Below are 25,265 nucleotides of genomic sequence, written 5' to 3'. Positions count from 1 at the left end.
TATTATTATTTGGTGCATTGTGTTAAATATGAAGTTTTCTAAGACAGGGTCGTCGCATCAACTATTGCACAGTTAACGAGAAACAAGTCAAATAAGAATGAATATATAGAAATACGGCACGACTTCATCAATGATAAAGCCTAAAATAAACTTTAGTGTTTGGCAATATGAGTATTTTTACAAGAGGCAAGAAACATGACAAAAACCGTTAATTTAAATGCTGCTTTAAGTGAGTACTTTGGGGCACAAAATAATACATTTATATCGTCCTGTAAATAATAAAATTGTATATAAAAAGTATAAATATCTTAATTGAATATATAAAGGATCTTAATCCTTTATAAAATAATTGAATAATAATAAAAAATTGTTATATTGATAGATTTATTTTCTATTGTTTAAAAAGTAAAATTTAAATAAAACAGGATATAAATAAATACTGGCATACCCCTAATAACCAATTTCGAAGAAAAAAAATTGCAGCTATTTCATTAGTAGTTTTTCTAAATATAAATGAAACATTATTGCAGCGTCCAGAAAGCACAAATATATATCGAACGACAATAAGTGATATTGTGGAATAAATAAGACTGTCTGTATATCATATTGAAATATTATAGCTCGATGAGTGATATTGTGCAATCATATAGACTGCCTGTAGATCGCATTAAAATCTTATAGTGATATTGTGCAATAATATAACTAATTACTATTTTACTGGGAATAAGCCACAATTAAAGGTTAAAATACGTTTATTGACGTTTTAATTTCCACTTCGGAAATCGTTCTCAAAATACAAACATTAGTTTGTATGTTTGTATTTTGAGAACGATTTCCGAAGTGGAAATTGAAACGTCAATAAACGTATTTTAACCTTTAATTGTGGCTTATTCCCAGTTAAATAGTAATTAATTTAAAATGCCACAAGAAAATAGCTTCAGAACAATATAACTAACTGTCGATCAAACTGACATATAGCATAATAATGATATTTTGCAATGAATAAGACTGTCTCTAGGTCATACTGCCAAATTATTGCACATATTGTTGATATTATGCAATAATATGCCAGTATATAGATAATACTGCAATAGTACTATACAGTAACAGATATCGTACAAATAAATGATAGTTTATAAATAATTTATTGTAAGGATTGTGCAATTTTTTGTCGCAAGACTTTTATAAATAGTGTGCCTTCTGGGGAATATTGTATCAAGTGTAAGTATACGTAAGTAATATTGACCAATATTGGATCAGTTTCCTATTGTTTAAAAAGTTCAATTTAAACAAATCAGTATGATAAGTGGTATTTCCTACTTACAGAACTTTATCGACTATTTTGTAATCCATTTTGTTCGAACAAACAGTAAATTCTCTAAATCCAAACTTTGATAAACAATCCTAACTAAAATATTATTGCACAATCTTGTACACATTGAATACAATCTTCTACAGAAGAGACAAACTATACTAACGATAAGTATTGTATAAGATAACTGTTACTATAAAAAAGTATTTTAACATGATCAGGGAGTCTATATTATTGCACAATATCACTTATTCAATAATTTTTCATAATTATCCTTATATTATTGCACAAAATCCAATATATTACAATCATTTTTCAGTAATACTGACAGAGTCAATATTATTACTTGTAGTGCCATATTCTTTCACTATTACACATAAAGCATTGCTCAATATCGATTATATTGCAATAGTTTTTTACAAGCAATCCATATTATTGCACAATACCCATAAATTTGCTTGAGTTTTTCAGTAACTTCTATAGACAGATCATATTATTGTATAATATAGCTTGTTATGCAATTTATTGATGAATATTAGTCAATCTAGGGGTAACTTTAGACGTAATACTTTGTGTTTGAACAATAGAGAGAACTAAATTGTGTGCAGCTTATTTTCTGCAAAAAATAATATATAAGAACATAGATAAACAATATTTTTACATATATAAAAAATATAAAGTAAAGTTCAAAATATAATACTGTGCTATAGCAAATAATAAATGCTGTATTAGTAAAAACTCAAAAGTTCTCGATTATTGTAGCGAACGCCAACCCGGATGAACTCTATAGTGTGTTTCATAAAGATTATCGATTATTGGATCTGCAAGTTCAATCGTCACAATGAATACATTAATTTTTTTCTTCGTATATACCTATCTTGTGTTCAGCAGATTTGGCAATCGCTGTACAATAATGACATCTAAAAACGTAGTAAAATTGGACACTCCATTACACAAATCCTAATAGTGAAGTAATTAACGAACAAAAAAAAACTAGTTTCTTTTCAATGTCATAAAAATTAGCTGTTTGTTTATTTGAGTATTTTTTAACGGAAAAAAAGTGACATGTGAAACATGTGACTCTGCACATGACAAATAATCTACTTTACAGCAAATTTCCCGTTAAAGACAATACAGAACAAAGACAATCGGTAGATTATTTAACGAATGAAAAACTCACTTAAAAACAATAAAGAATGTACGAAAATTGGGTAGAACAAATTGCTGGCCGAACAAAGCGGAGGAGAATCAAATTAAACAAATTCAGGACAATTCATGTTGATTTTATGAATGAAAAAGTAACAGAGAATTAATCTGAGACCACAAACATGAAATAGGTTATGTTAGGTTAGGTTACAAATACAAAATTGGATAAAAACAAATCGATGACTGGGCAAAACTGTTGATAATCTAATTAAAAGAGCCTAAATATATTTTACAATGAAACATTTACAGCAAATGTAACAGAATTGTTTATTTCAATGTTCTTCAATGAAAAATATATAGTATACAAAAATATCTATACAATATATAGTATGAAAAATATATAGTATATATAAGTATACAAAAAAAAAATCAGAATAGTATGGCTATTTCGCTGATAACTTTAAAGTCCTGGTACTTGAAAAAAATCACTTAAAATCAATAAAAGACGTAAAAACTGGATGAAATAGATTGCTGACGAAATAAAGAGGTAGAGAATCAAATTAAACAAATCCAGGACTAGTCATGTTGATTTTATGAACGATAAATCCTCAGAAAATTAATGCCTGAGACCACAAACATGAAATAGGTTATGTCAGGTTAGGTTACAAATACAAAATTACATAAAAATAAATTTACAGTTACTATTGTCCGGTATTACTCCACTATACTAACATTTCTGCTTATTTAAAAACTAACAACATCCTCAACTTGTGGTTTTAGCTATCTAAAGCTGACAATAAAGTAGTTTTTATTCTAATACAGAGTTTCCACCTATCACAGCATCTTTTATCAATGGTATTATCTGCTTCCTGGTCAATTCTCGATTTCCCTGATTCAGTAAAACTACATTTTTAAATTCCGTTTTGAGTTCAGTAAAGTCGAAATCATAACCTTTGTATTGATTGCTATTTAGCAGCATAAGCAGAATTTTCTCTTTCAGCTGCTCGCCTTCCTTCGTGTAGAAAACCCCTATTTCTGATTGGCCAGCGTTTGAACCCTTTAAAACAACACAAAGTGCCTTTGACTCGGTTGCAAAACGTTCTAACGCTTTATAACCATTTTCCAGACCATCTAGTTTTAGAAAATCTTGAACGCTTATTGGCAATGAGGGTACGGGTACTCCCTCTACAGTTTTGGTGTCTTTTTGAAGGATTTGAATCGGTTTTAGATTCGATACATCCGAACGCAGGCGTTTTATCTTCTTAAAAAGATCAACTCTCCCATCTTGGTCAAAGCCGTATTTGTCTTCTAGGAATTGTGCTATCAGGCAATCCATATGTTTTGCTTTTTTCTTTTTTGGATTTAGTGCTTTGCAATCACACACTATTGTGGCTAAAACAGTGAAAGAAGTAATAAATATAATGTAACAAGAGGGTTAAAAATGTTTTATAAGTTTGAAACAGAATAGAAATATGCTTTATTGTCACTGAAAATTGTACATTTTCGGTGTACATATTACTCAAAGGAAATTATTACTGAAAAGAGTAATAAATTCTCAACGCGGTTCTTCCCGAGAACTAAGTAATTTTCATTCATCTGACCGCGGAAATTTATCCGAACAAATATTTATATATATATATATATATATATATATATATATATATATATATATATATATATATATATATATATATATATATATATATATATATATATATTTCATGAAGATGAATCTTTTGAATACAAAGTAGCCTGATTTTTTTCAAATTTTTATATTGAAAATTGAGCTCAGGAAAATCATTGAAATTTTCAATAGTTTCTTAGGTTATATTAATAATTTTTGGTTAACTTTTAAATAGTAATTTTTTATGTATTTTTTTTTTGTTCTTTTAAATGGCCAAGACAGAATTTTCAATTTCTGTAGAGAAAGCATCGAAAAATCAAAAAAACCGTTTTTTACTCATTTATTTACACATAATCTCAAAACTCAGTTGATAATACAAAATTTTTTCTTCCATATTTTCACATTCTTTTGTAAAAGTTCCCATTTAACTCTTTCATATAGAGATAAAATTCGAAAATACCACGTTTTTTTATCCTTTTCCCACTTTTTTTTACCTTACCTCAAAATCAAATAGTTAGATGTATGCTTTTTCATCTATTTTCTTACGGGCTATGAATCATCAGTGTTAAAATAATCATTTTTAACTTACAAATTCGCAAATTGCGAAAAAATCGAATTTCCGCTTATTTTTGATCGCACCCTTCAATTTTATTATACCACTTGTAAGTCGCGGTGCTGATCAGTGCGGGGCACTTTTGACCATCTTATCCCGCTATAGCCTTTAGTTTTTTTATCAAAATGTCGTGATTTACACAATCAAAAAATTTGCCTAAAAGCGACAAGATCAGCTTCCACCTCAGTTGGACCAATTCCATAGGCATCGTTAAATTCTAAAAGGATTTTTCGTAGATCTTCAGTCTTAGTGGGAAGTCCTTCGGAAGCCGAGTTCAACGCTTGTGTTGGTGAATCCTTCGTAACATACTGAAGCAGGTTGGTCGTGTAGAAAAGCAAGATGTAGTTTAACGGCTTTCAAGATATAATATTTTCCTTAATCTTGCTAGAAGATGTCGACTGTTCAAGTTATTGGTTAATCTAACTGTTGGTGGGGTCAAAGGATCCAGATTTATCGATGGTTCTAAAGTATCCTTCTTAATGAAGTTAATATGAGAATGAAAAGCATTCTTAGATTTGTCCCCTATGTTTACCCCACAACTTACCATATAACAGATAAGCTAATCCTGTACATAGATCATAGTCTCTTGCGGTAAATATCGTATCAGCCACGAGAGTGCAACAAGATCCAACATTATCGATCCTAACTTTCACTCTAGAATAATCCCAACAACAATGCGGATCTTTGGGTCTGTGATCTAAAACTTGTATCACTGCCTCCTCCAATATTTTGTCTTTTTCTGTTAAAACATGATGGTCTACCAGAGTGGCAGTCACCTTTTTAGTTTTTACTAGATCTTCAAAGTTTATCTGGTCTCTAAAATAAGGAAATTTTATTTTTGATGTAAATCTAGTTCAAGATAATATTCTAAAATCTCTACACTATTTATATACTTTACAAATTATTATTTGAGTAGCTCTATTTAAGCAATTTGATTTAGATTTGACTAATATGCTCTTGAGATATCAAACGTTTAAAAATTTCAGAAATTTATAAATTTTATAATTGAGCTTATTTTAAACAAAGCAAAAAATGTTAAGATACTGCACTAGTACTACTAAGTTGTGAATTTTGTATATCCAATATAAAATTTACAACTTTATGGTCAGTTACAACAGGAATACAGAGTAAAATGTCATTATTTATGACAATATTTAATAAATACATTATTTAAATTGTAAGGTCATTTAATATTTAATTATAATTACATAGAATACTTACCTATAAACTAAAAGATCTAAAGGTAATTCAATTTTATTATACAAATAGCAAATGTCATTACGATATAGAAAGCCTTCTTTCGAAACATTCTGTACAGGTACTACTAATGCATCGTCAGATATAAAATCTGGTCTGAATGTATTATAATAGTTTGCTATAAGAACTGCAGACACGCTGGAATCGATGTCACATGATTCGTTGCCTAATACTATGTGGATGTTTTGTACATTTTCCAGATTTGCCTGAATCATATAAAAAAATATATAGATTTATCAATTAAATTTATTAATATTAAAGATAAGTAACTAGGGAAAAACTGTAATATATTCTTCAATGAAAAGAACTAATGTTTAGCATTAGTCAAAGAATAATATTCTTTGGCTTAGCGATACAAAATAACATTCCGGTGTTAGTCCAAATAGGACGGGAAGTTCAGATTGTTTCCCGATCGAAAAAGTAGTTTTGAATTAACTGCAAATTAAATTACATACCAGTAAAATTTGTAATTTCTTCAAAACCATTAAAAATAAACGAATTAAGTTAAATAATGGATTCAATTCGTTTTAATTAACGGATACGATACAGCACATACATGCTATGCTAAAGAAGTTGCGCCAAATATAGGCAACTTACAATTCAGTTGCATTGCTGTCCGATTTTTATAAAATTAAGATGAAATTTAAATAAAAATTAAGATAAAAATAAATCATCAATAAGTTTATTGAATGTAAAAAAATAATCTAATCTAATAGTGTAAATTAAAGTGCATTTGCCAAATCTATCTCTTAACTTATGCCTATTGTAATATGCAAATGAGATAATAAGATGAAATTTAAATAAAAATTAAGATAAAATTAAATCATCAATAAGTTTATTGAATTACAAAAAACATAATCTAATCTAATAGTGTAAATTACAGTGCATTTGCCAAATCTATCTCTTAACTTATGCCTATTGTAATATGCAAATTTAAAAAATGACATTGAATAACAAGTATAATATTTAATAAAAAATAACATTATTCAATGAAAAAGAAGTACATACAATGTATATTCAACTGTAAAACACCTTTCAATTAAAAGAATCTATCACTTATTATATTGAGGTATTGTTTAGTAAGTCATTATTTATTAAAAATCGGGCAACACTGTACTATTTTGATTTTAAAAATTATTTGTTAAAATTTAAAATATCAATGACATATTACCCGAAATTTCGAAAATTTCCTTGTTGAATTTCCCAAAAAGAAAAGTTCTGTTGGACATTCATTGAAGAATATTTAAATTCGAAAATATAAGAATATAAGATAAGGTACTTCCCCACAAAAAAAAGGAAGAGGATGAAAAGATACAGAAAACTGTTTATATAAAAATATTTATTCTTACCAAAGAATCTTTAACAAATTGTAGATATTGTATCACACACTCCATTTCTACCTAGTTATTTTTAGAACTGAAACTGAAATACAAAAAATTAATTTGAAATTAATTAGGTTAATAAAAAAGTTTTATTTTTTAATTCTTCTTTTTGTGATGAGTTGTACTATTTGGTTACCCATCCAAAAGATATAAGCCAGAATTTTATTTTCTTTCCCAAATATGTATTTTACTATATATTTATTAATAGTGCCTAAATATGTTTTAATAATTTGGATTAAGTCCCAATGGAATCACATCATATAAGAGACAGCAGTTTAAAATTTTAATATATTTCCTAAAGTTGTCACATATCACAGCCACCTAAAGCTTACAAGCCGTGAAGTGAGAAAATTGGCAACGTTGGAGGTAGTCCGATAGCCCTGTGTTTACTTGGAGAGATTATGCTAATTTTGTTTGTATTTCTTGTATTATTGGTAAATTATTCGATTAAAAAAAAGGTATGTATTTTTTACGTATATTGTAATAATTGTATGAAGCATTTAGATATATATTATTCAGACAAATAATACGTACAAACTGTTAAATTCACAAATTCAGACACTGCTTTAGTAATTACAAACCCCAAGTCGATGTTAATTTATTGGTACAGGGAGTAGTAATATGATATTCTAACATATTTTTTTAATTACAGATGCCGAGACACTGCAGTGTACCAAATTGCAAATCAAATTATGCAACTACTTTAAAGTATGAAAAGGCCCAAAGTACATTCTCTTTTCCCAAAAACGATCACCTTCGTACTCAGTGGGTTAGATCTATTAACCGTGAAGATTTCACAGTAACTTCTAGTTCGGTAGTATGTAAAAAACATTTTGATGCAACGGATATTATTGAAAGTGAGTCATTCATTGATAAAAATGGTACTTCTTCAACGAAATTTGGTTTTTCCCAAGTTGAAAGAGAATGCGATACCAAGAATTTTTGAAAACCAACCGTCATATTTATCTAACCCAAAACCACCAACAAGAAAAAATCCTGAAACTAGACGAGCAGAAATAAGTCTCTGGGAAGAAAATAATATAAAAGAACTCGAAAACAAAGACCTTATCGTGGATTTCAAGAAATTTTTACAAAGTTTTAGTGAGAGGGTTGAGTTAAAAAACTGGCAAATAAAAGTTGTAGAAGAAAGGATTTGTTTTTATTTATTAAATATTGACAATCAGTGCAGTGATGAGTGTATAAAAGTTATTTCAAACATTAACATTAGGAAGGAATTACTTGTATCTGTTTATGTGAAGGACATAAACAGATGTTTGTGGAACAGCTGTTAGAGAACTATATTTTAAAATTTCTGTGATTTTCTCCAATACTTTGTTAAATAACTTCACAAAAAACAAGAATAATGAAATTATGACAAAGAAACTAACTAAAAGTTTATCTAAAAAGCGCAAGCTTTCAACTTTAAAAAAATAAATACCTGGAATTTCAATAACATTTTTTTAAGCCACTCTTAATAAATATAATATTCGCTCAAGGGATACTAGAATTCAATAAACTGCAAGTTGTTTACAAAAATATTAAAAGATTATTTTCTTTTTTTTTAACATAAATTATATAAATAATGTAAGCTGAATGCACTTGTATTACTTTTAAATTCTATTAATATTACACCTCATTGTATTCAATGTTTTGCAGTTTTAATAGATGTGATATATATATGTACCTTATCAGACTATTTTGTACGATTTTTTTACTTAATTCAAACTTTATAGCGAATATTATGATGTTCCTCTTTTATTTATTATTTTGTTGGGCTCTTTACAGTCGGACTACTTCTAACAGCTGATGCGGCGTTGCCATTTTTATTTCACAGCTTGTAAGCTTTAGGTGGCTGTGCACATATACATAATGATACAAGACACCAGAGATTATAACAATATTTTCAGTTATTTAGTGCAGTTTTAAGGCATCTATAATAACTGGAATGATTTGCTTCCTTGACAAAGTCAAATTCCCTTGCCTAAAACACTTAACACTTTCACAACTAACATCAACCTCCTTGAATTCAAAATCATAGCCTTTAAATTGTTGACAGTTGCATAGTAAATTTAAAACTCTGTTTCTAATTGGGTCATCTTCATTCGTAGAAAAAAGAGCTACATCCCTCCTGATCTCATTAGAACAATCAATTCCCACTAAAATTAAAAGTGGAGTATCTCTTTCTTCTGCAAATTTCCGTACAGCTTCATAGGATCCTTGCATTTTCAGGAAATCTTCAACTAACATTGGCAGACCTGGTACTGGAATGTGTTCTACCATCTTCAGGTCTTTTACTAGGATTTGTTTGGGGCTTAAAGTTGAAATGTCATTATGAGCATTCCATATTCTGTCATAAACTGCTATTCTAGGTTCAGTGAAGTTGAACTTCTGTTCCAGCTTTTTAACTATCTGAAAATCTAGTTCTTTTGCTCTTTTAGTGTCTGTACTTAAACCCTGAGTGTCAAATAGTATAGCAGCTAAAATCATACATATTTATTTAAAACAGACTACTTCAGTTACAAAAATGTACTTACCATATAGTAAATATCCCAATTCTTTAAACAAAACATCTTCACATCCACTAAATATAGAATTAGCTATCAGAGTTGCACATGATCCAACTCCTTCTATGTTTATGTCAACTTCTTTTGAGTCGAAGTCAAAGGCAGCATCTCTAGGTCTATGATCATAAATTTGAATCACTGTTTTTTCCAAAATTTGATAACTTCTAGGTACAACATGGTGATCTACAATAGTTGTAGTCACTTTTTTTGATTTAACTAAATGATCAATGTCTAACTGGTCCCTACAACAAAAATAAAATTTGTTATTAACATAAGATCCTTTCAGGTTGTAGTGTGGAAAGGTATTCAAAGCCAATCTACTCATTTTTGAAATCTAGTTATTAAAATCCAATAAAAATGTGTAGTGATAAGAACTTTTATAGCTTGTTGGAATGCACAGTAGGTGAAAGAGGTCGAGTTTCACTTCTGAGAGATATTTTATGATTTTTACACACTGTATACATTGATATACTGACCTATATACTAAATACTCCAAAGGCAGCTGGATTTGTCTATACAAGAAACAGTTATCTGTCCTAAACAAAAAATTTTCAGCTGAAACATTTTGTACAGCAACTACCAGTGCTTCTTTGGAAATATGTTTAGGTCTACTTATATGTAAAAAATATGCTAAAGCTGTAGCTGAAACACTGGAGTCTATATCACAGGATTCATTTCCAAGTACAATGTGAACTTCCTCAAAGCTGTCTAGATTCTCCTGTTAATTAAGAAAAACAACAAAGATTAAAAGGAAGCTCTTAAAAATTTATTTAAGTGTACACACCAGAGATTTTTTAACAAACTGAAGATATTCAATCAAATTTTCCATAACGCTTTTTACAGGTTCTTCGAAAAATATTTTCTTGTCACATTCACATTGATTGTAAAGGTAGTCTAAATTCGAATTTAAACAGCAGTGGATAAACAATAATTAGTATACCATAACATGTGCTAGAGGTAAAGAACATACAATGAAGTCGAAATCAATGGATTTTCCAATGAAAGAGTCTAGTTTTAATAGTAATAAAACTGGCAGATCATAAAATAAATGTAAAATTAATTTATAGCAGCATGTAGGTTGTTTTTTAAAATATTTGGAATTTTATAAAAATATAAATTTGAATTTTAAACTGGAATTTATTGATTTAAAAGGCAAGGCTATGTGCTATATAAATTCAGCTGATAAATGTCCACATTCGAAAGTAATTTTGACATTGACAATGCAAAATGTCAGTTTATTTTATAACCTGTCAGTTTGAATGTCTAATGATTTTCTTCTTGATTCTTGTACACAGTATATATCACAAATAGTAGTGTAAGTGAAATAGGAAAGGTAGGGAGAGTGAATTGCATGGGTCCAGCCGTTCATAATGGCGACGGCGCTACTAGTCACGTTAGGTGGAGGCATCGAGCAAAAAGACAAAAGAGGGAATCTAATCGTTATGAAAAGGCGACCAAAAAAGTGGCCTCTGATGGCGGACATATCCGGAAATGCGAATGCGCCAAATTTAAATTTTCCGACACTTATTAACAGTAGCTATAAAATAGTTTTCAGAATGTGTCTTAGACGAGAAAATTTTAATTAAATATTAACGATAACAGTCTAAAATGTGAAACAATTGTTAAAAAACTTCAATATAAATAAGATTTCATGTGACAGTTGGGACAAATAATAACATAACCCAACTAAATTTGATTTCTTAAACAAGGAAAGACTCTCTTTCCTTGTTTAATTTGGCCTCTCAAGATGGCACTTCCTGTCTAACAATATTTTTGCCCCCACTACCTTTACATTCCCTCTTTTGTCTTTTTGCTCGATGGGTGGAGGTATGACACCACGGTTTACTACGAACCGTGGTATGACATACCAAACCAAGAGCGATATGACATTGATGTCAGTGCTGTTGCCATGGCTTCACTAGCTTTGCATATTTACCCAAATAATGATTATACTATTTAATGTTTTCCAAAAAACAAAGATTGTAGCAAATTTTACTAAACTCACAACTTAAATTTACAATAACTTATTTATTTCTAAAGAATCTTAGTATAAACCGCAAAAAAAGTGTTACTGGCAACATTGTAATACGCGCTTTTGCAAATTCCAAATAGCGCTATAAAAACATTGTATTCCAAATTTTAAAAATAGGATAGGATATAAAAACACTATACATCAATTTTTATATATCTAATAAACATTGCGGTTGAGTTTAACGAAAGTACAAGCTGATTATAGCCGCAAATAGTATTCAATTTCCAAAAGAGCTATTAAACATTCTGAAGATTTAAAGAGTTACCAGGTAAGAACAGCACCTAATTATACCAAAGTACATTTTGCTTCCGTAGTTAAATTACCTTTAAATCTTAACCAACATGAATCGTTTATTTATATACTATATATAATTTAAAATCATTAAAACTTATTAACTCTTATAATTGCTTTCCTAAAAGTTGCCTTATTTTATAAAAAGAAGTCATACATTCTTAATTTTAATAATATTTCATTATTATAGATTTTCATGGACCTAGGTACTTCTGAGCAATAGTTACAAGATCCTGAAGAGCAAGATCCCAGAAATGCTAGAATTCACACTTTATTATCTACAGATGGTCCTTTCTTCAAGGAAGAGTATTTTAGAAGGTATGGAACTGATAACAAAACTTTACTAATGCATATAGAGGCATCTAGATTTGTTTATCAATAGGAAGATCTTCAACAGGATGGGAAGATTAAATGAAGATTGGTGGAAATATTCCTACATGAACTTGTCCATCTGCAAGCTAACAACAAAAAGACAAGGGCTTAAGGAATCAGGAGGAGGGAGGCAACAGGTATTTGTTGCCAATACTTTACCAAAGACAATTATACAAATAAACAAGTGTCAGGATATCTGTATTTTGTCATTTTCAGAACTTTGGTTGGCATATTTTTATTTTATGACCATATTTATTTTTCCTTAAAGGCATACTTTTGGAATTTGCCGCAAAAATTCAAAACTTACGTTTTAAATTTGCCGCCAAATAAAATTAGTTTTGGCCCGTCCGTATATAGCGCTAGAAACTCCCAAATAATTCTAATGGACTTACCTTACTAGGGGGCTATGTACTGTGTTCTTGTATAATCTGTGCTTATAGTGGCGGCGGTTGTATTTTAACCTTATTTTTAGGAAGTGGACTATTGTGTATTATTTTGAAATTAAGGAAAAACTGTTAAAATGGACGATGGTAATATTTTCAGTATTATTTTTAAATGAATTATGCAGTATTTTTTTTATTATTTCAGTACTACTTCCAAATAAAACCGAAGATCTATGGAACCCCTACAAAGAACTTAAAAACATTGTGTGGAATTTCTTGAACGAAACATCTGATGAATTAAATGTAGGCGAATTTGAAAGTATTCTAAGGAGGCACAAACAAAACTTCTTTTTACTGCTCCAAAATCCGGTAATAAATATTTATGTTTATGTATAGAATTTAATTTTTAATTAACAAAGCTTACACAACAATTCATCATTGGAGGTAAAGTTTGTTTAGCGGAAAATGGTTGACTTCATTAGTGTGGTTGTAAATATTATTAAATTTATCTGACTTGGCCCATTGTTGAGACCTTGTACCTCAGGTAAACCATTGTTACCTGAAACCGGGCCTTTTATACTATTATCTGTTAACTCAGTATGTTTATATTCGGTACTAATTGAAGTCAACCATTTACTGCTAAACAAACTTTAACGAATTTGGATTTATGTTCGATAATGGTGTAATTCGAATACTGTAAATATTATTTAATGCATTTTCAGCCTAAAAATGCAAAAGCTAGAGAAGAACTTAAGAAGGGTATGGTAGATGGAATAAATGTAAGAGGCATTGGTCATCAAGTAATATCTAATGAACTGTACCAAGAAGCCATAATTCTGTCTGATATGTTTTTACTTAATGAATTAGTGGCCTTAGATTTGCTGTGCACAGCACAGATGCAGATGCCATATTATCCAGGTCTACCTAGAGGCTTAGTTGCAGTTCTTTTATATTATGATGGTAGAAAGGCACTAGTTACAACACTTTTGTACTTGGTGCAGGCTAGAAATGGGGTGCAATGGAATGTTACTTGCAATCCTGATCTTGCCAGGTATATCACAGACTATACAGGTAAGTGGTGAAATAGTTCTTCAAAATGTTTTCAGTAATTTATTCATAGATAAATTCTTTTAGGCATTTTTTTTATTCAAATTTCTATTCTTAATTGTGATTTTATATTATTTTTGGTAGATGAGTTGATGGAGGGTGGCCTGTTTACCAGAATCTTTGAATTACTCAGGACCCTTGATCTCACAAAAGAAATAGAACTCCTTCAAGCAAATCTAGCCCTAGGAGGTTCAAAACACCGCCGCCAAGTTGTGGATATGTTCAATGACATAAGACAGGTTTTATCTGATATAGTTTTCACATGGTCAGCTCAGTGTGGACTGCCCAAAAATGCCACAATATCTCTGATTAATTATCTAAGAGAAACTAAATTAGAGGATGAAGCTTCTGGTAAAATCAATGATGTAAATTTGTACCTTGAAATGGCTTTTTTAGCTGCATTGGATATAAGTGTATTGCATACTAGAGAGGATGGGGAAAAGGCTGTTCAGTCATTGCCTATATTTGATGACCCAACTTATGTTCAGACAATTGTTAACGAGTTTACTCTATCGAAGTCCAAATGGTTAAGTGAAGGTAAATTATTAATAGTAATATTTATAATTTTTAAATATTTTAATTTTTCTATTAATGTTCTCGACCTATTTGAGAGCCCACCTCTCACATCCATTTCAAAACAGATCTGCCCTGGTCTAAATGTCTTTATTATTTGCTAGGTTTGCAAGCTTTATCAACATTTGGGGTAGCAGTTTGCATCAGTGCCTTAAGGGATACCCCACAAAGTTTCCGTTTCCAAGAGGCCATTCTTAAAGAAGAAACTTTGGTAGATTCAGCTATAGAGATGAATGTATTTGATTTTCTGCTCAACATATTTTTGGAAAACAAAAGTTTGTACAAGGAACACTTTTTGTACAAAAGAATGCACAACTTGATTACAGATTTTATATTTTTTATGTATCCTAAAATAAAAGATTTAAGAATGAGAGCAGATGAGATTGCTAGGACAATGCAGGTGTATATAAGAGAAGGTTTGGAAGTCCCCTCCAACTTACCCAGATATTTTGAAATGATGTTGTTGGCTATGGGCAAGTTTTATAGAAATGATGAGTTGAAAACTGGATTCGTGGCAGATTTTTGGAGCCCTCTAGAGATGAATGCCAGCCAAATGACCTCAGAGAGATCTGTAGCAAGGTCAATGTGTCTTTTTAAATTCATCAAGCTAGCGGGTGACATTTTGCCTTCTACATTGTTTGTTCCTTATATAATGATGTTGAGTGGACTGGCTTCTTCTCAAAATACAGCGAGGCATTGCTTCAACATGCTGAAACAAGTTGGGTCACATGTTTCAACGAACCTGTCCTGGGACCACTTCTTCATGTCATTTTCTCAATATTATAGCAACTTGAGACAGGAAGTCCCCCAACAAGCTGATACTGTATACATGAGTAGAGCAACTTTCCACAAGGTAAGTGATATATTCGTTTATATACAAGGGTAATCTGAATAGTTCTGTGTTTGTTTTGGGATGGTTTATTGCCAGTAGAAATTCGTGGCATGGAAATTTGATGGCAATATGTTTTTCCTGTATATTTCAAGGACGCCTAATATATCATGCAATTTAACAAATAAATGCAGTTTGATATTTAAATTGTCCTCTTATTTGTTTTCCAAATGGATATTAATAATAGATTCCACAATTTAATTGTTTTTAAACTGTTTTCCTACATTTATAAGTAATCACAAGACATCAAATCAGGTAAGAGGTAGGCTGGAGGTGTTATGAGCTTAAAATCTTTGATTTTGTTCTCTTCAATTGAATATGTTCATAGTAGTGTAGAAAAAGGCTCTGTATTCCCAAAGCAGGCCAGTATTTCTTGGTTTATAAGTGAATCTCTGCAATAAATAACTATATTCTTATTAACGAAAACAGAAATTTTTACTTAATTTCTCTTAAAGCTCGAATGCAAGAATGCCGGCGCAAGAATGCCGGACTAACGGCTTGTTTAGAAGCCCGACCGGTAATGAATAATATTTCTCAAACATCATCGCAATTTCAGGCACAAAAATTCCCCCACGGGCTAAGAGTGTTCCACAGCGGGCGCTTCTCACGCCCATCTTAATTCAAAACTTCGAACACAATTTGGGCTGAGTAAAATAAACATTGGATGTATATTCTATTCCAAGAGACACTTAACATATGTTTTCTTGTTTATGTCACTCCATAAAACGTTTAACTCCAAAAAATTTGCTCGTCGATTTTTCACTATAATGCGTTTTAATGCCCTTAGATCTGCTTCGGTTATTTTATTTTTCGTGAATTTCTAGCTTTTGTGACGACGGAACCTGTAGTTTTGTATCTTCTTACTATATTTCTTACACTATAGCGTGACAATTGCAACATATTCGCGATTTCTGAATTGGATTTTCCAGAATTAAAAAATCTAATAATGATTGAACAAATTTTCACATCGATAACTTTACCTCGACCCATTGTACAATCCACGAACGGCAAAAAGCTTTACAATACTACAAAATACATTTGACATTGACTGACAATATTATTGTTTTGATGTCATTTTTCCATAGCTACCTCTAGATTTAACGTAATTATGAAAAAATCAACGTATGTTGACATAAGTGAATGCATAGCCAGGGTTTAGTGAATTTTTGTTATTGTTGAAAATAAATAAAAAACCATAAGGGTAATGTTTTTAATAAATATTAATAAAAATGCCATATTAATTAATATGGGAACTATAAAGATATTCCATAGGTGGGCCAACTGATATGGGAAGGGGCTCGTAATTAGGTATTCAGGAGTTATTACAAAGTTTTATGCATTTAAACGCTTATATTAATGCGTTCCTTTATTTTCAAGGGAGTCTCACCGCAAGAACTGGAAGGCCTACATGCAGTCCTCGAGCTCATCCGCGCCGTAGCCGAACATGACGAATTCTCTCGCCTGGCCCTTTGCGAACATCCCGGTTGGTCGCCGCTGACGGTTCTTTTGGGTCTTGTCACTTGTTCGGTACCGATACCGCTGAAAGCGGATCTTCTCCTAACGCTAGCTGCGTTGGCGAAAAGCTCGGAAAATGCGACGCAAACGTGGGAGAATTTGGAAGCGTCGCAGATTTTAGTCACTATTCCAACGACGTCGAGCTATGTTCCTAGAGGTAAGTCAGCGGATTTTGTAGCACCAGATAATATTAATATTGATACTTTTTCTTGCCAGGTATACAAACAGAGCTAGAAGAAATAGAGTCCCGCATGGAGGAGTATCCTTTGACGAGAGCGATGCTCAAACTAATCGACGAGCTCACAAATTTCGGTATTCCAAGAATGCTCGGTGCTGGTCCCAGAAACCCTGGATTCGATCCCTATCTTTCGTTCATAATCAACTCAGTGTTTAACAAACACTACTCACGATCGTACCGCAATCCGACCGAGAAGTGGGAAGTTGCTTTGTTGTGCTTGAAACTTTTCGAGAAGTTCTTAAACCACTACGATCCAAAAACCTCAGATTTTCCCGGAAATACACAAAGCGAATCGTCCTCTCCCGGTTATCACTTGATGCTCCAATTGAACAGTAAATCTGAGTTATTTTACATCATCATGAACGTTTTTGACGAAAGCAATCGGTTCTTTGAGGCATATGCTCCTTTTTCAGGCGAAGAAACTATTAAAACCTGCGTTTTATCTTCTCTGAACATTATCCACAGGGTGTTGGTGTTGCAGAACAAATTTTTCAACCTTCTGACATCGTCCTCAGCTTCCATGGTATTGACGAGTATAAATAAGCTGTTGATGTCCATAAATCGTCGAACGGGAAAGCCGGATCATTGCATAAATATGGCCAAATTGGTCGCCTACCAGATACACATGCCCGAACATTCTTATTTGACCGTAAAAATATTGAACCACATAACCAGCTCGTGTGTCATACACAACCAACTGATGAGTGTGCTGCTTACCTCAGAAGACTCCATCGACTTTATCAGAAATGGCTTTGTAGAGTGCTTAGATAATTGTTGCGATGAAAACAAAGAACTGATAGAAAACACTAAACGAGAAATAATCAAGTTGATGAAACAAACGTTGTCGTACAATGCACCGAATTTCACTCACTTTTTACTCGGTTTTGATATGAAGAAAGACGTTTCTAAGACCGAATTCCAGTTTCCGGGCGTTTTGGGATTCCCCCGAACATCTTTCCATTCGATTCTGTCGATGATGGACACGGCGATAAATAGAAGCTTCGAAAAACCTTCACCGACACTTCTAGAATCTGTTTATCATCTGTTGTATCTGCTTTCCTGCAATACGAAGACATCGGGGCCCATACTGAGGTTTATAAGACAGAATAGGACTTTTTATCAAGAGCAGCTGAGTGAAGCTGCTAAGAATATAGGAGAGGGACTAGCTGAATACGGTCAAATTACGTGGTTGATGAAAGTACTGGCAGTGGAACTGAAAATACTGAGTCAGTTAAAACAAGTAACTTACCTCAAGCAGTTGAAAGTGTTTCTGATCAACTTACCTACCGATGAAAGCAGACAAAAAGACACGTTGATGGGAGTTTCCAAGATGGCCTTGAATCTTACAGCTTTGCATCCCGAAGTAGGGAAATCTGACAACTTTTTAACAAGGTTGATACCGTATTTCGAATTAGATTTGCCTGCAGTAGAGATGCCGAATTGGGAATACTTCGACAATAACGTTCTGTCGCAAATTCTACAAAGTTGCCAACAAAAATCGTCGCCGAAACTGATCGACTTACGAAAATTACACGTTATATTATACGATGAGCTAAAGACGCTACAAGGAACTTCAGTGATGGGTCAGATCCAGGCTATAACTCACGAAATACAGAAAGTGTTAAAATACGCGTTGGAATTGAACAAAAGAAACGAGGCTTGTGCTATTATGGTCCAATTCGCCGATGCTTGGAGACAAGTCACCGAAGTCCTAGTGCTATACACGCCGATGGAGATATTGTCGGTACAAGAACAACAAATTGTCAGTCTTGCCTTACTCAAACCTCTATTAAAGGACATATCTAAGTCTGAACTGCTTCCAGAAGTAGCGAGGTTGCTGTCTGGGACAGTTTTGATGCTAATGTACAACATTAAAAGATCGTACGTGCGTGAAATGAAACTGGAGAAGATCTCAGAACCGGGTGAAGATTCTCCAATTCGAATCTTAAAGGTTCACCAACCGTTGCTGAAGGAAATTTTAGATAATCTTACCAAGTGGCTTATGGTTTCAGACGTAGTTAACGGAGAACTACGAGTGAACTTGTACGCGTCTTTGGTGTCGTTTTTACAGTTGACTGATAAAGATATACCTCAAGAGGAACTAACGTTCAATAACAGCTTGTTTGTGAGTCGTTTAGACAGTTCCAAGCTGGATCCAAAGGAAGAAACTACGTCGTTGGAGTTCTCGGCTGAAGTGTTCTCCAAGTTCGGCGATAAACTGATAGAAATAATTTGCCAGGACTGCGTTGGAGGTCAAGAAGTTTGTAAAATTCTATCAATGTCGGCTTTTACTCATTTAATGATCCTCTCCGGCAACATAGATTGGATGATGCACTTATCTGGACGAGGCTACTTAAAACACATTATCCAAAGTATAGAAAGCAGCAACAACGAACTAAGAAACATGGTAGAATCACAAACAGAGTCGATCAAACCTTTATACCTCTATACAGCTAAGATGCTATTGTTGACTAGATTAGCAGGTACACAAATCGGCAGCGAACTGTTAATGGAACAAAAATTATTCACAGTTTTTAGCAATATGAATGTTTTTACGTATCACCCGGAGATTTCTAAATTCTGGCAGTCGGACGATGTGTTCGAAGACTTTTTGCCACCGTTGGAGCAAAAATATCTGCAATTGTGGCTTCCCACGTTACATATTTGCAATGCTGTATTAACTACACTCGGTACTGAGAACCAGAGTGCAGTTTCTCAAATAATGTTCTTCCTGCTGAGCCATCTCGATGTGGTGGAGTTGATTTTGAGATCGGGATGTGTGGAAATTGCCCCAACATCGCTCAAAGAACTCGCCCTACTCACCTCGATATTTTCCAGAACTGCTAGCAATAATTTAATAAACGTTCTAGAAAGCCCCAACGTCGTACAAAACAACCGAGCTCAATTACACAGAATCCAAAAGCTGATGTTATCTCTGCTACCAAAGTTCATTCTCTCAGATGAAAACGTGAGGAAATTAACTAGTTATTCGTCGTTGGAGTCGATTACATTCCAAACATCCGATAGGCTTTTGTTCGCCATGCAAATCGTCTCGAATCTTCTTTCCTACGCAAGGCATTTGATTGCAAATAACGACGTAAATCGTGCAGGGATCAATGTACTATTTTACCCAACATTAAGTGATCCCCTACTGCTGGGTTACAGTAAACTATCCGGCAACAACGAACAAGATCCGTCTCTAGGCATCGTCGTTCAGGAACTCATAAGTGTGGTGAACTTGCACCACCAAGAAAGAGTCGCTCACGAGCTCTTAGTCAGAGAGCTTAAGGATATTCCGAACAAAAATTCTGCGGAACTTAAAGAATACCTTAACGAATCCCTGGATATGGTAGATATTTTGAGCATGAGGGAAAAGGCTTACGACATTGTTTCAGAGCGTTTAGAAAAGAAGAAGAAGGAGATTAACTATTGTGCTTACATCATAGACAATTGTTTGTATCTTATATGGATTCACCTTGATTTTTACATGCTGAAAGCCATTCCGAGAACCAAGAACTTCGAAGCGTCCTTGTCGAATTCATCTTTGAGACAAGATAGTAAGTATTTATTGTTATTTGTAGCTCTTAGAAGTTTAAATATTGATATAAAGTAGGACATTATTTACAGAATATTAAAGAGTCTCTTCAATTAATCTGTATTTGCATCGTTAAAAAATTCGTTTAAAAGCAGTGATTTTCTAAGACATCCTTTTAAAGTAATTGTTCTGAAATTTATCTGCTAGAATAAATTGTTGTTCCCCTTAAGAATTGCCCATTCAACAAATATTTGATCCCCTAGGGTCACTTTATTTTTTCCTAATTGTTGTTCGTGTTAGAAATCCATTCCCCACTTCTTTCTGGTATTCTAAACTTGCCTGTCTGATCCCTCTGCCTAATGTTCTTCATGCTCCTTTGCGACATAACCAAAATCAGATTAGACTATTCTATTTCCCCCTTTATAAACCACTCACAATCACACAATAATTCAATCAGATCATTTCATGGTCCATCTAACGTCAAGCCACACATCTGAATCTACTCTTATCAATCATAACTCTTTAGTAACGTATTGTTCAGTCAATTTCCTTATCACAACAACAATAAAACGCCACAAATCACAACTCTAACCAAGTAGATTCAATTTATACCCATCAGTTTTATCAATCTTAAAATAATAATAATCTCAATAATCTGTTAAAACACATTTAACAAAAAAAAAAAATTGCCATTTCCAGATATTACTTATAACTTAGATACCCATAAAATTTTTTTCAGGTACCAAATATGTAATATTTGAACATGTAGGGCACCTAAGTTATAAGTTAAGTAATATACTAGCAGTATTTATATTAACCAATCATTTTGACCACTTCCTACATTAATCCACATAATTAAACACACATCAATATTTCACTCGGTAAGAATACATATAATTTACAATATTACAGTAATCTCCACACTTTTAACAAATCTGCTTAACTTAGATCATCACCCATTCATCTTTCTTTATAACACACTTTATTTTACTTATCCACACATACTTCCCTCAGGGTATGGTTTCGGATATCTGGAGATCTCAGCCTCTTGTAGAGTCTTTTCTCTTATTCTCCTCCTTTATTCGCGCTTGGGACCGGCAACAGTTCTGTCGAGCAACTCAATCTACCCAACAAAACTGCAGGCGGAGTTCCGTTAGGAGTTGTATGTAATAAATTTTTGTTCCACGTGGGAACATTGTAAATCTTAATAGATACTTTTCCTCTTTGGGAACAACAATTGTTCATCTAGAATTATTGTTCCTCTCAAGAATAACAATTTATCCTCTTTAAAAAGTTTGGAATTGTGGTTACTCTTAAGAAAAACAATATGTCCTCTTCAACAAGTTGTTTAGTAATCGTCTAGCTAGAGCAAATTTTTGCTCAGGAATATCTAGAATCCCCATTAACCCTCTAGAAAATTTGATGCCTTTAGGGTCATTGTAACTCTTAATAATTTTCGTTCCATTTAGGAACTACAATTTTTTATTTTGATTAAGTGACTTCTCCCATAGAACAAATTGTTGCTTCATTTGGGAATTGTATATTTAACTAATTGTTGTTCCGCTGGGAAACATTGTACCTCATAATAATTGCTTTTCCCCTTAGAAACACATTTTTGCTCAGGAAAGCTCTCTAAAATCCTATAGAACTAATGTTTGTCCATATGTGATCCCCTTAGGGTCATTGTACCCGTTACTAATTGTTGTTCCTATTAAGAAGACCAATTTTTAAATTTGATTGTCACTTAAGACTTGCTATAGAACAAATTGTTTCACTTAGGAATTTTATATTTAACAAATTTTTGTTACATTTGGGGACATTGTATCTCTTAATAATTGTTTTTCCTCGTAGGGAACAACAATTTTTCATTTAGAATTATTGTTCTTTCAAGAAAAACAACTTATCGTCTTTAGCAAGTTATTAATTAATCCTCTAGAATAAATTGTATAAATTTTATCCCCTTATTAGGTTTATTTATGTCTATAAACTGGATTGATGTGGGAAAATGAAAGTCCAAAAAAAAAGAGTATAATAAAAATAGAATGTTAACAGAAACATTATTATTTTACATTCGAAGAGACTATCGCACTATTTATTTGTTCGGTATTTTCCAAATAGGCTTAAAATTTTCGCACGTTTCTTTGTCGAATATTTTCTTATCTGGTCCATCTGAATAATTTTCGATGAAACGATTGGAGATGTTTTTCCTCAGTTTTCCACATAGTATCGCTTTAATATTATTGAAATGATACAAGGGTATATTTTCTTGGCATATTCTGTGCTTCAAACTTTTGTTCCGTTGTGGTTTACAATGTCTATTGATAGTTTTGTCTTCGAATTTTAATAATTTCCTGTTTTTTTCTAGGTTAGGTTTCTTTTTCACCAAGTTCATGTTTTTTAGTTCATATCTTATGTTGTTGATGTTTGGTTGTGGTTCTATTGGTTGTGTTTTGCGGTTTTTGCCTTCCGGGGGAGATTCAGAACGAAGGAAGGGATCCAAATCTTTCTTCTGTGTCGCCTTATTTACATTTTTATTAACTATGTTAACTTTTTGATGCCCTGGTGAATTTTCTTCGTTTTTTGTATGGTTATCTATTGTTTTCAATTCATTTCTTGTTACAGGATCGTTGCTGTCGCTGACAACGGAAGTTTTTGTTATTAATTTGTTTAAATCTTCTTCAGGGATTTCTTGAAGACTTTCTTGCACTTCTATAAATAAATTTTTATATATAATTTTGATGTCTCGATCTGCATATTTGTTTTCTCTTGCTAAGCATTCTTTGTTTATTTCGTTAGAGTTTTTATATACTGTATTCAGGTTAAATGGATATTTTCCTCTTGAATGAGGATTTTGAACTACCTGTTGTTTCGTTTCGATATTCGACTCATGTCTTTCCTGCAGTATTTTTCTAATTTGTTTTAATTTCCTCGACGTTTCTCGTACTTCAGAGATTAACGAATCGAATTTGGGTGTTGGTATTACAGAATTTACCTACAAAATATTAATATGAATGAAGAAAGAAGGTGAACGCATATTAAAACACTAACCTTGTGATTTTCTTCATTCTCGTCTCTCCTGAGTACTGGCTTGGGCTGTTTTATATGTACGACAGCATGTTCAGACCCCAACTTCGGCATTTCCATTCGGATCATTTTGATTTCTGATATAGAACAATTCCCGCTTTTTTTGGAAACTGTTTTGTTCAACATCGTCCCCCTTTCAAGTCTTTTGTTCAATAAACCGTGTGCCTTCTGAAATTCTCGAGAATTATTCTCTGGTGTATAGCAACTTTCCGGGGTTTGTTCACGTTTGATACTGTAAATTACTTTATTCATTGTTCCTCTTAATTAACTAGACTTTATTAATTTTGAAATTGTTTTAACATCTTCTGAAGATGTTAAATTGTGTATTTCTTTATATGATACTAGAATTTTGGTAGATTTGTCTACGAAATGTCAAAATACAATAAAAATTTAGTTGTCAATGATTTAAATTGTTATATGTTAAAAATTCATTGTCCTCTTCTTCTTTTTTGGTCGTTTTTGGGCTGTTACTCTTAGGAGAGGTGGTGGATTAAATTACTCTATAAAAAGGCTTCGTCTGGCCTCCACTGGGCATTCAGCTGATAATATGGTCCATCCAACCACTTATTGATCGGGAATGTCTGTTGTTCATGGTTTTTCCACTGGACAATTCCACTACTATGGAATATTTTCATGTGGTGGTGAAAAATTATGCTGTCCCTGTTTTTTTTAACTGCTGTTAACTTCTCTTTGGCACTGGCCTACTCCATCGTAGTCGCATTGCTGAGAGCTGCTCGGAATGCTATTAAACTTTTACCGTACGCCGTAATTATTGTCGTTTATATTTATAAGCAAATGGATGATGTGAATTTAATATTCTTCATTTTTATTTCCAGCCACTCTTGCATCGGCGTCCGAGGCCACTTGGAAAGTATCTACGGATGTCATTAGCAGTTTAAAACATGGTTTGGTGTCATTATTTAACGACAGTTTCACGAAACAGCTGTTGGATACCGCACAAGTAAGTATTTGATCAATTTAGTCATTACAATCAAATCATATATGTGTAATAATGAAGTTTTAGTATGCGTATGAGTGTTTTTTATAGAAAATACAGACGAAGATTATGTTAGGTTAAGTTATGCAAATTATCTTCTTAGTTCACATATATAATAAGCAATTATCTTTTTTTTTTAGGACCGCACCGAGTCTGATAGGGGTCTAGTCGAAGCAATGTTGCGTAAAATCAAGAGACTTGTTCAGTTTGTACCAGTGAAATAATTATGTAATGTGTATTTAGAGTTAATGTTATTTTTTATAATAAAGAATTTTATAAGAACGATTTGAATTTTTTTCTGTACATATATTCACAATTATCCCTACTATAAGCACCAAATAGATACAAAGT

The 25,265-nt window shown here is 32.3% G+C and overlaps 4 protein-coding genes across 4 annotated transcripts; 1 reads left to right on the top strand and 3 right to left on the bottom strand.

The window, feature by feature from the left end:
• Positions 1-925: 925 nt before the first annotated feature.
• Positions 926-9,134, bottom strand: LOC140434045 (exopolyphosphatase PRUNE1-like). The gene is made up of 4 exons (XM_072522038.1): positions 7,302-9,134; positions 5,917-6,158; positions 5,240-5,511; positions 926-3,850 (listed from the first exon to the last, which is right to left on the bottom strand). The coding sequence occupies exons 1-4, from the start codon at positions 7,344-7,346 to the stop codon at positions 3,267-3,269; spliced, it is 1,143 nt and encodes a 380-aa protein (XP_072378139.1). The 5' UTR covers positions 7,347-9,134; the 3' UTR covers positions 926-3,266.
• A 106-nt stretch (positions 9,135-9,240) lies between these two features.
• Positions 9,241-11,074, bottom strand: LOC140434046 (exopolyphosphatase PRUNE1-like). The gene is made up of 4 exons (XM_072522039.1): positions 10,683-11,074; positions 10,375-10,616; positions 9,869-10,140; positions 9,241-9,811 (listed from the first exon to the last, which is right to left on the bottom strand). Exons 1-4 carry the CDS (start codon positions 10,725-10,727, stop codon positions 9,246-9,248), a joined length of 1,125 nt encoding a protein of 374 aa, XP_072378140.1. The 5' UTR covers positions 10,728-11,074; the 3' UTR covers positions 9,241-9,245.
• A 1,929-nt stretch (positions 11,075-13,003) lies between these two features.
• On the top strand, positions 13,004-25,199 carry Nup205 (nuclear pore complex protein Nup205). The gene is made up of 9 exons (XM_072522033.1): positions 13,004-13,123; positions 13,182-13,345; positions 13,699-14,047; positions 14,168-14,620; positions 14,761-15,509; positions 16,923-17,217; positions 17,277-20,855; positions 24,754-24,878; positions 25,055-25,199. The coding sequence occupies exons 1-9, from the start codon at positions 13,114-13,116 to the stop codon at positions 25,136-25,138; spliced, it is 5,808 nt and encodes a 1,935-aa protein (XP_072378134.1). The 5' UTR covers positions 13,004-13,113; the 3' UTR covers positions 25,139-25,199.
• On the bottom strand, positions 22,861-24,324 carry LOC140434044 (uncharacterized). The gene is made up of 2 exons (XM_072522037.1): positions 23,882-24,324; positions 22,861-23,825 (listed from the first exon to the last, which is right to left on the bottom strand). Exons 1-2 carry the CDS (start codon positions 24,167-24,169, stop codon positions 22,926-22,928), a joined length of 1,188 nt encoding a protein of 395 aa, XP_072378138.1. The 5' UTR covers positions 24,170-24,324; the 3' UTR covers positions 22,861-22,925.
• Positions 25,200-25,265: the final 66 nt, after the last annotated feature.

The sequence above is a fragment of the Diabrotica undecimpunctata genome, chromosome 2 (genome assembly GCF_040954645.1).
Source record: "Diabrotica undecimpunctata isolate CICGRU chromosome 2, icDiaUnde3, whole genome shotgun sequence".
NCBI lineage: Eukaryota > Metazoa > Arthropoda > Insecta > Coleoptera > Chrysomelidae > Diabrotica > Diabrotica undecimpunctata.
The sequence above is the reverse complement of the archived record's forward strand: the minus strand, read 5'-3'. Positions and strand labels throughout refer to the sequence as shown.

What these genes read in the sequence shown, in the direction of transcription:
- LOC140434045 (XM_072522038.1), bottom strand. Translation starts at nt 7,346, where the DNA reads ATGGAGTGTGTGATACAATATCTACAATTTGTTAAAGATTCTTTG. An exon ending in AATTTGTTAAAGATTCTTTG is followed by an intron (nt 6,159 to 7,301) that starts GTAAGAATAAAT and finishes TATATGATTCAG; the next exon opens with GCAAATCTGGAAAATGTACA. An exon ending in TTAGATCTTTTAGTTTATAG is followed by an intron (nt 5,512 to 5,916) that starts GTAAGTATTCTA and finishes TCCTTATTTTAG; the next exon opens with AGACCAGATAAACTTTGAAG.
- LOC140434046 (XM_072522039.1), bottom strand. Translation starts at nt 10,727, where the DNA reads ATGGAAAATTTGATTGAATATCTTCAGTTTGTTAAAAAATCTCTG. An exon ending in TTGGAGTATTTAGTATATAG is followed by an intron (nt 10,141 to 10,374) that starts GTCAGTATATCA and finishes TTTTTGTTGTAG; the next exon opens with GGACCAGTTAGACATTGATC. An exon ending in ATTGGGATATTTACTATATG is followed by an intron (nt 9,812 to 9,868) that starts GTAAGTACATTT and finishes GTATGATTTTAG; the next exon opens with CTGCTATACTATTTGACACT.
- Nup205 (XM_072522033.1), top strand. An exon ending in GTATATCACAGACTATACAG is followed by an intron (nt 14,048 to 14,167) that starts GTAAGTGGTGAA and finishes TATTTTTGGTAG; the next exon opens with ATGAGTTGATGGAGGGTGGC. An exon ending in GTCGAGCTATGTTCCTAGAG is followed by an intron (nt 17,218 to 17,276) that starts GTAAGTCAGCGG and finishes TTTTCTTGCCAG; the next exon opens with GTATACAAACAGAGCTAGAA.
- LOC140434044 (XM_072522037.1), bottom strand. Translation starts at nt 24,169, where the DNA reads ATGAATAAAGTAATTTACAGTATCAAACGTGAACAAACCCCGGAAAGT. An exon ending in AGAATGAAGAAAATCACAAG is followed by an intron (nt 23,826 to 23,881) that starts GTTAGTGTTTTA and finishes AATATTTTGTAG; the next exon opens with GTAAATTCTGTAATACCAAC.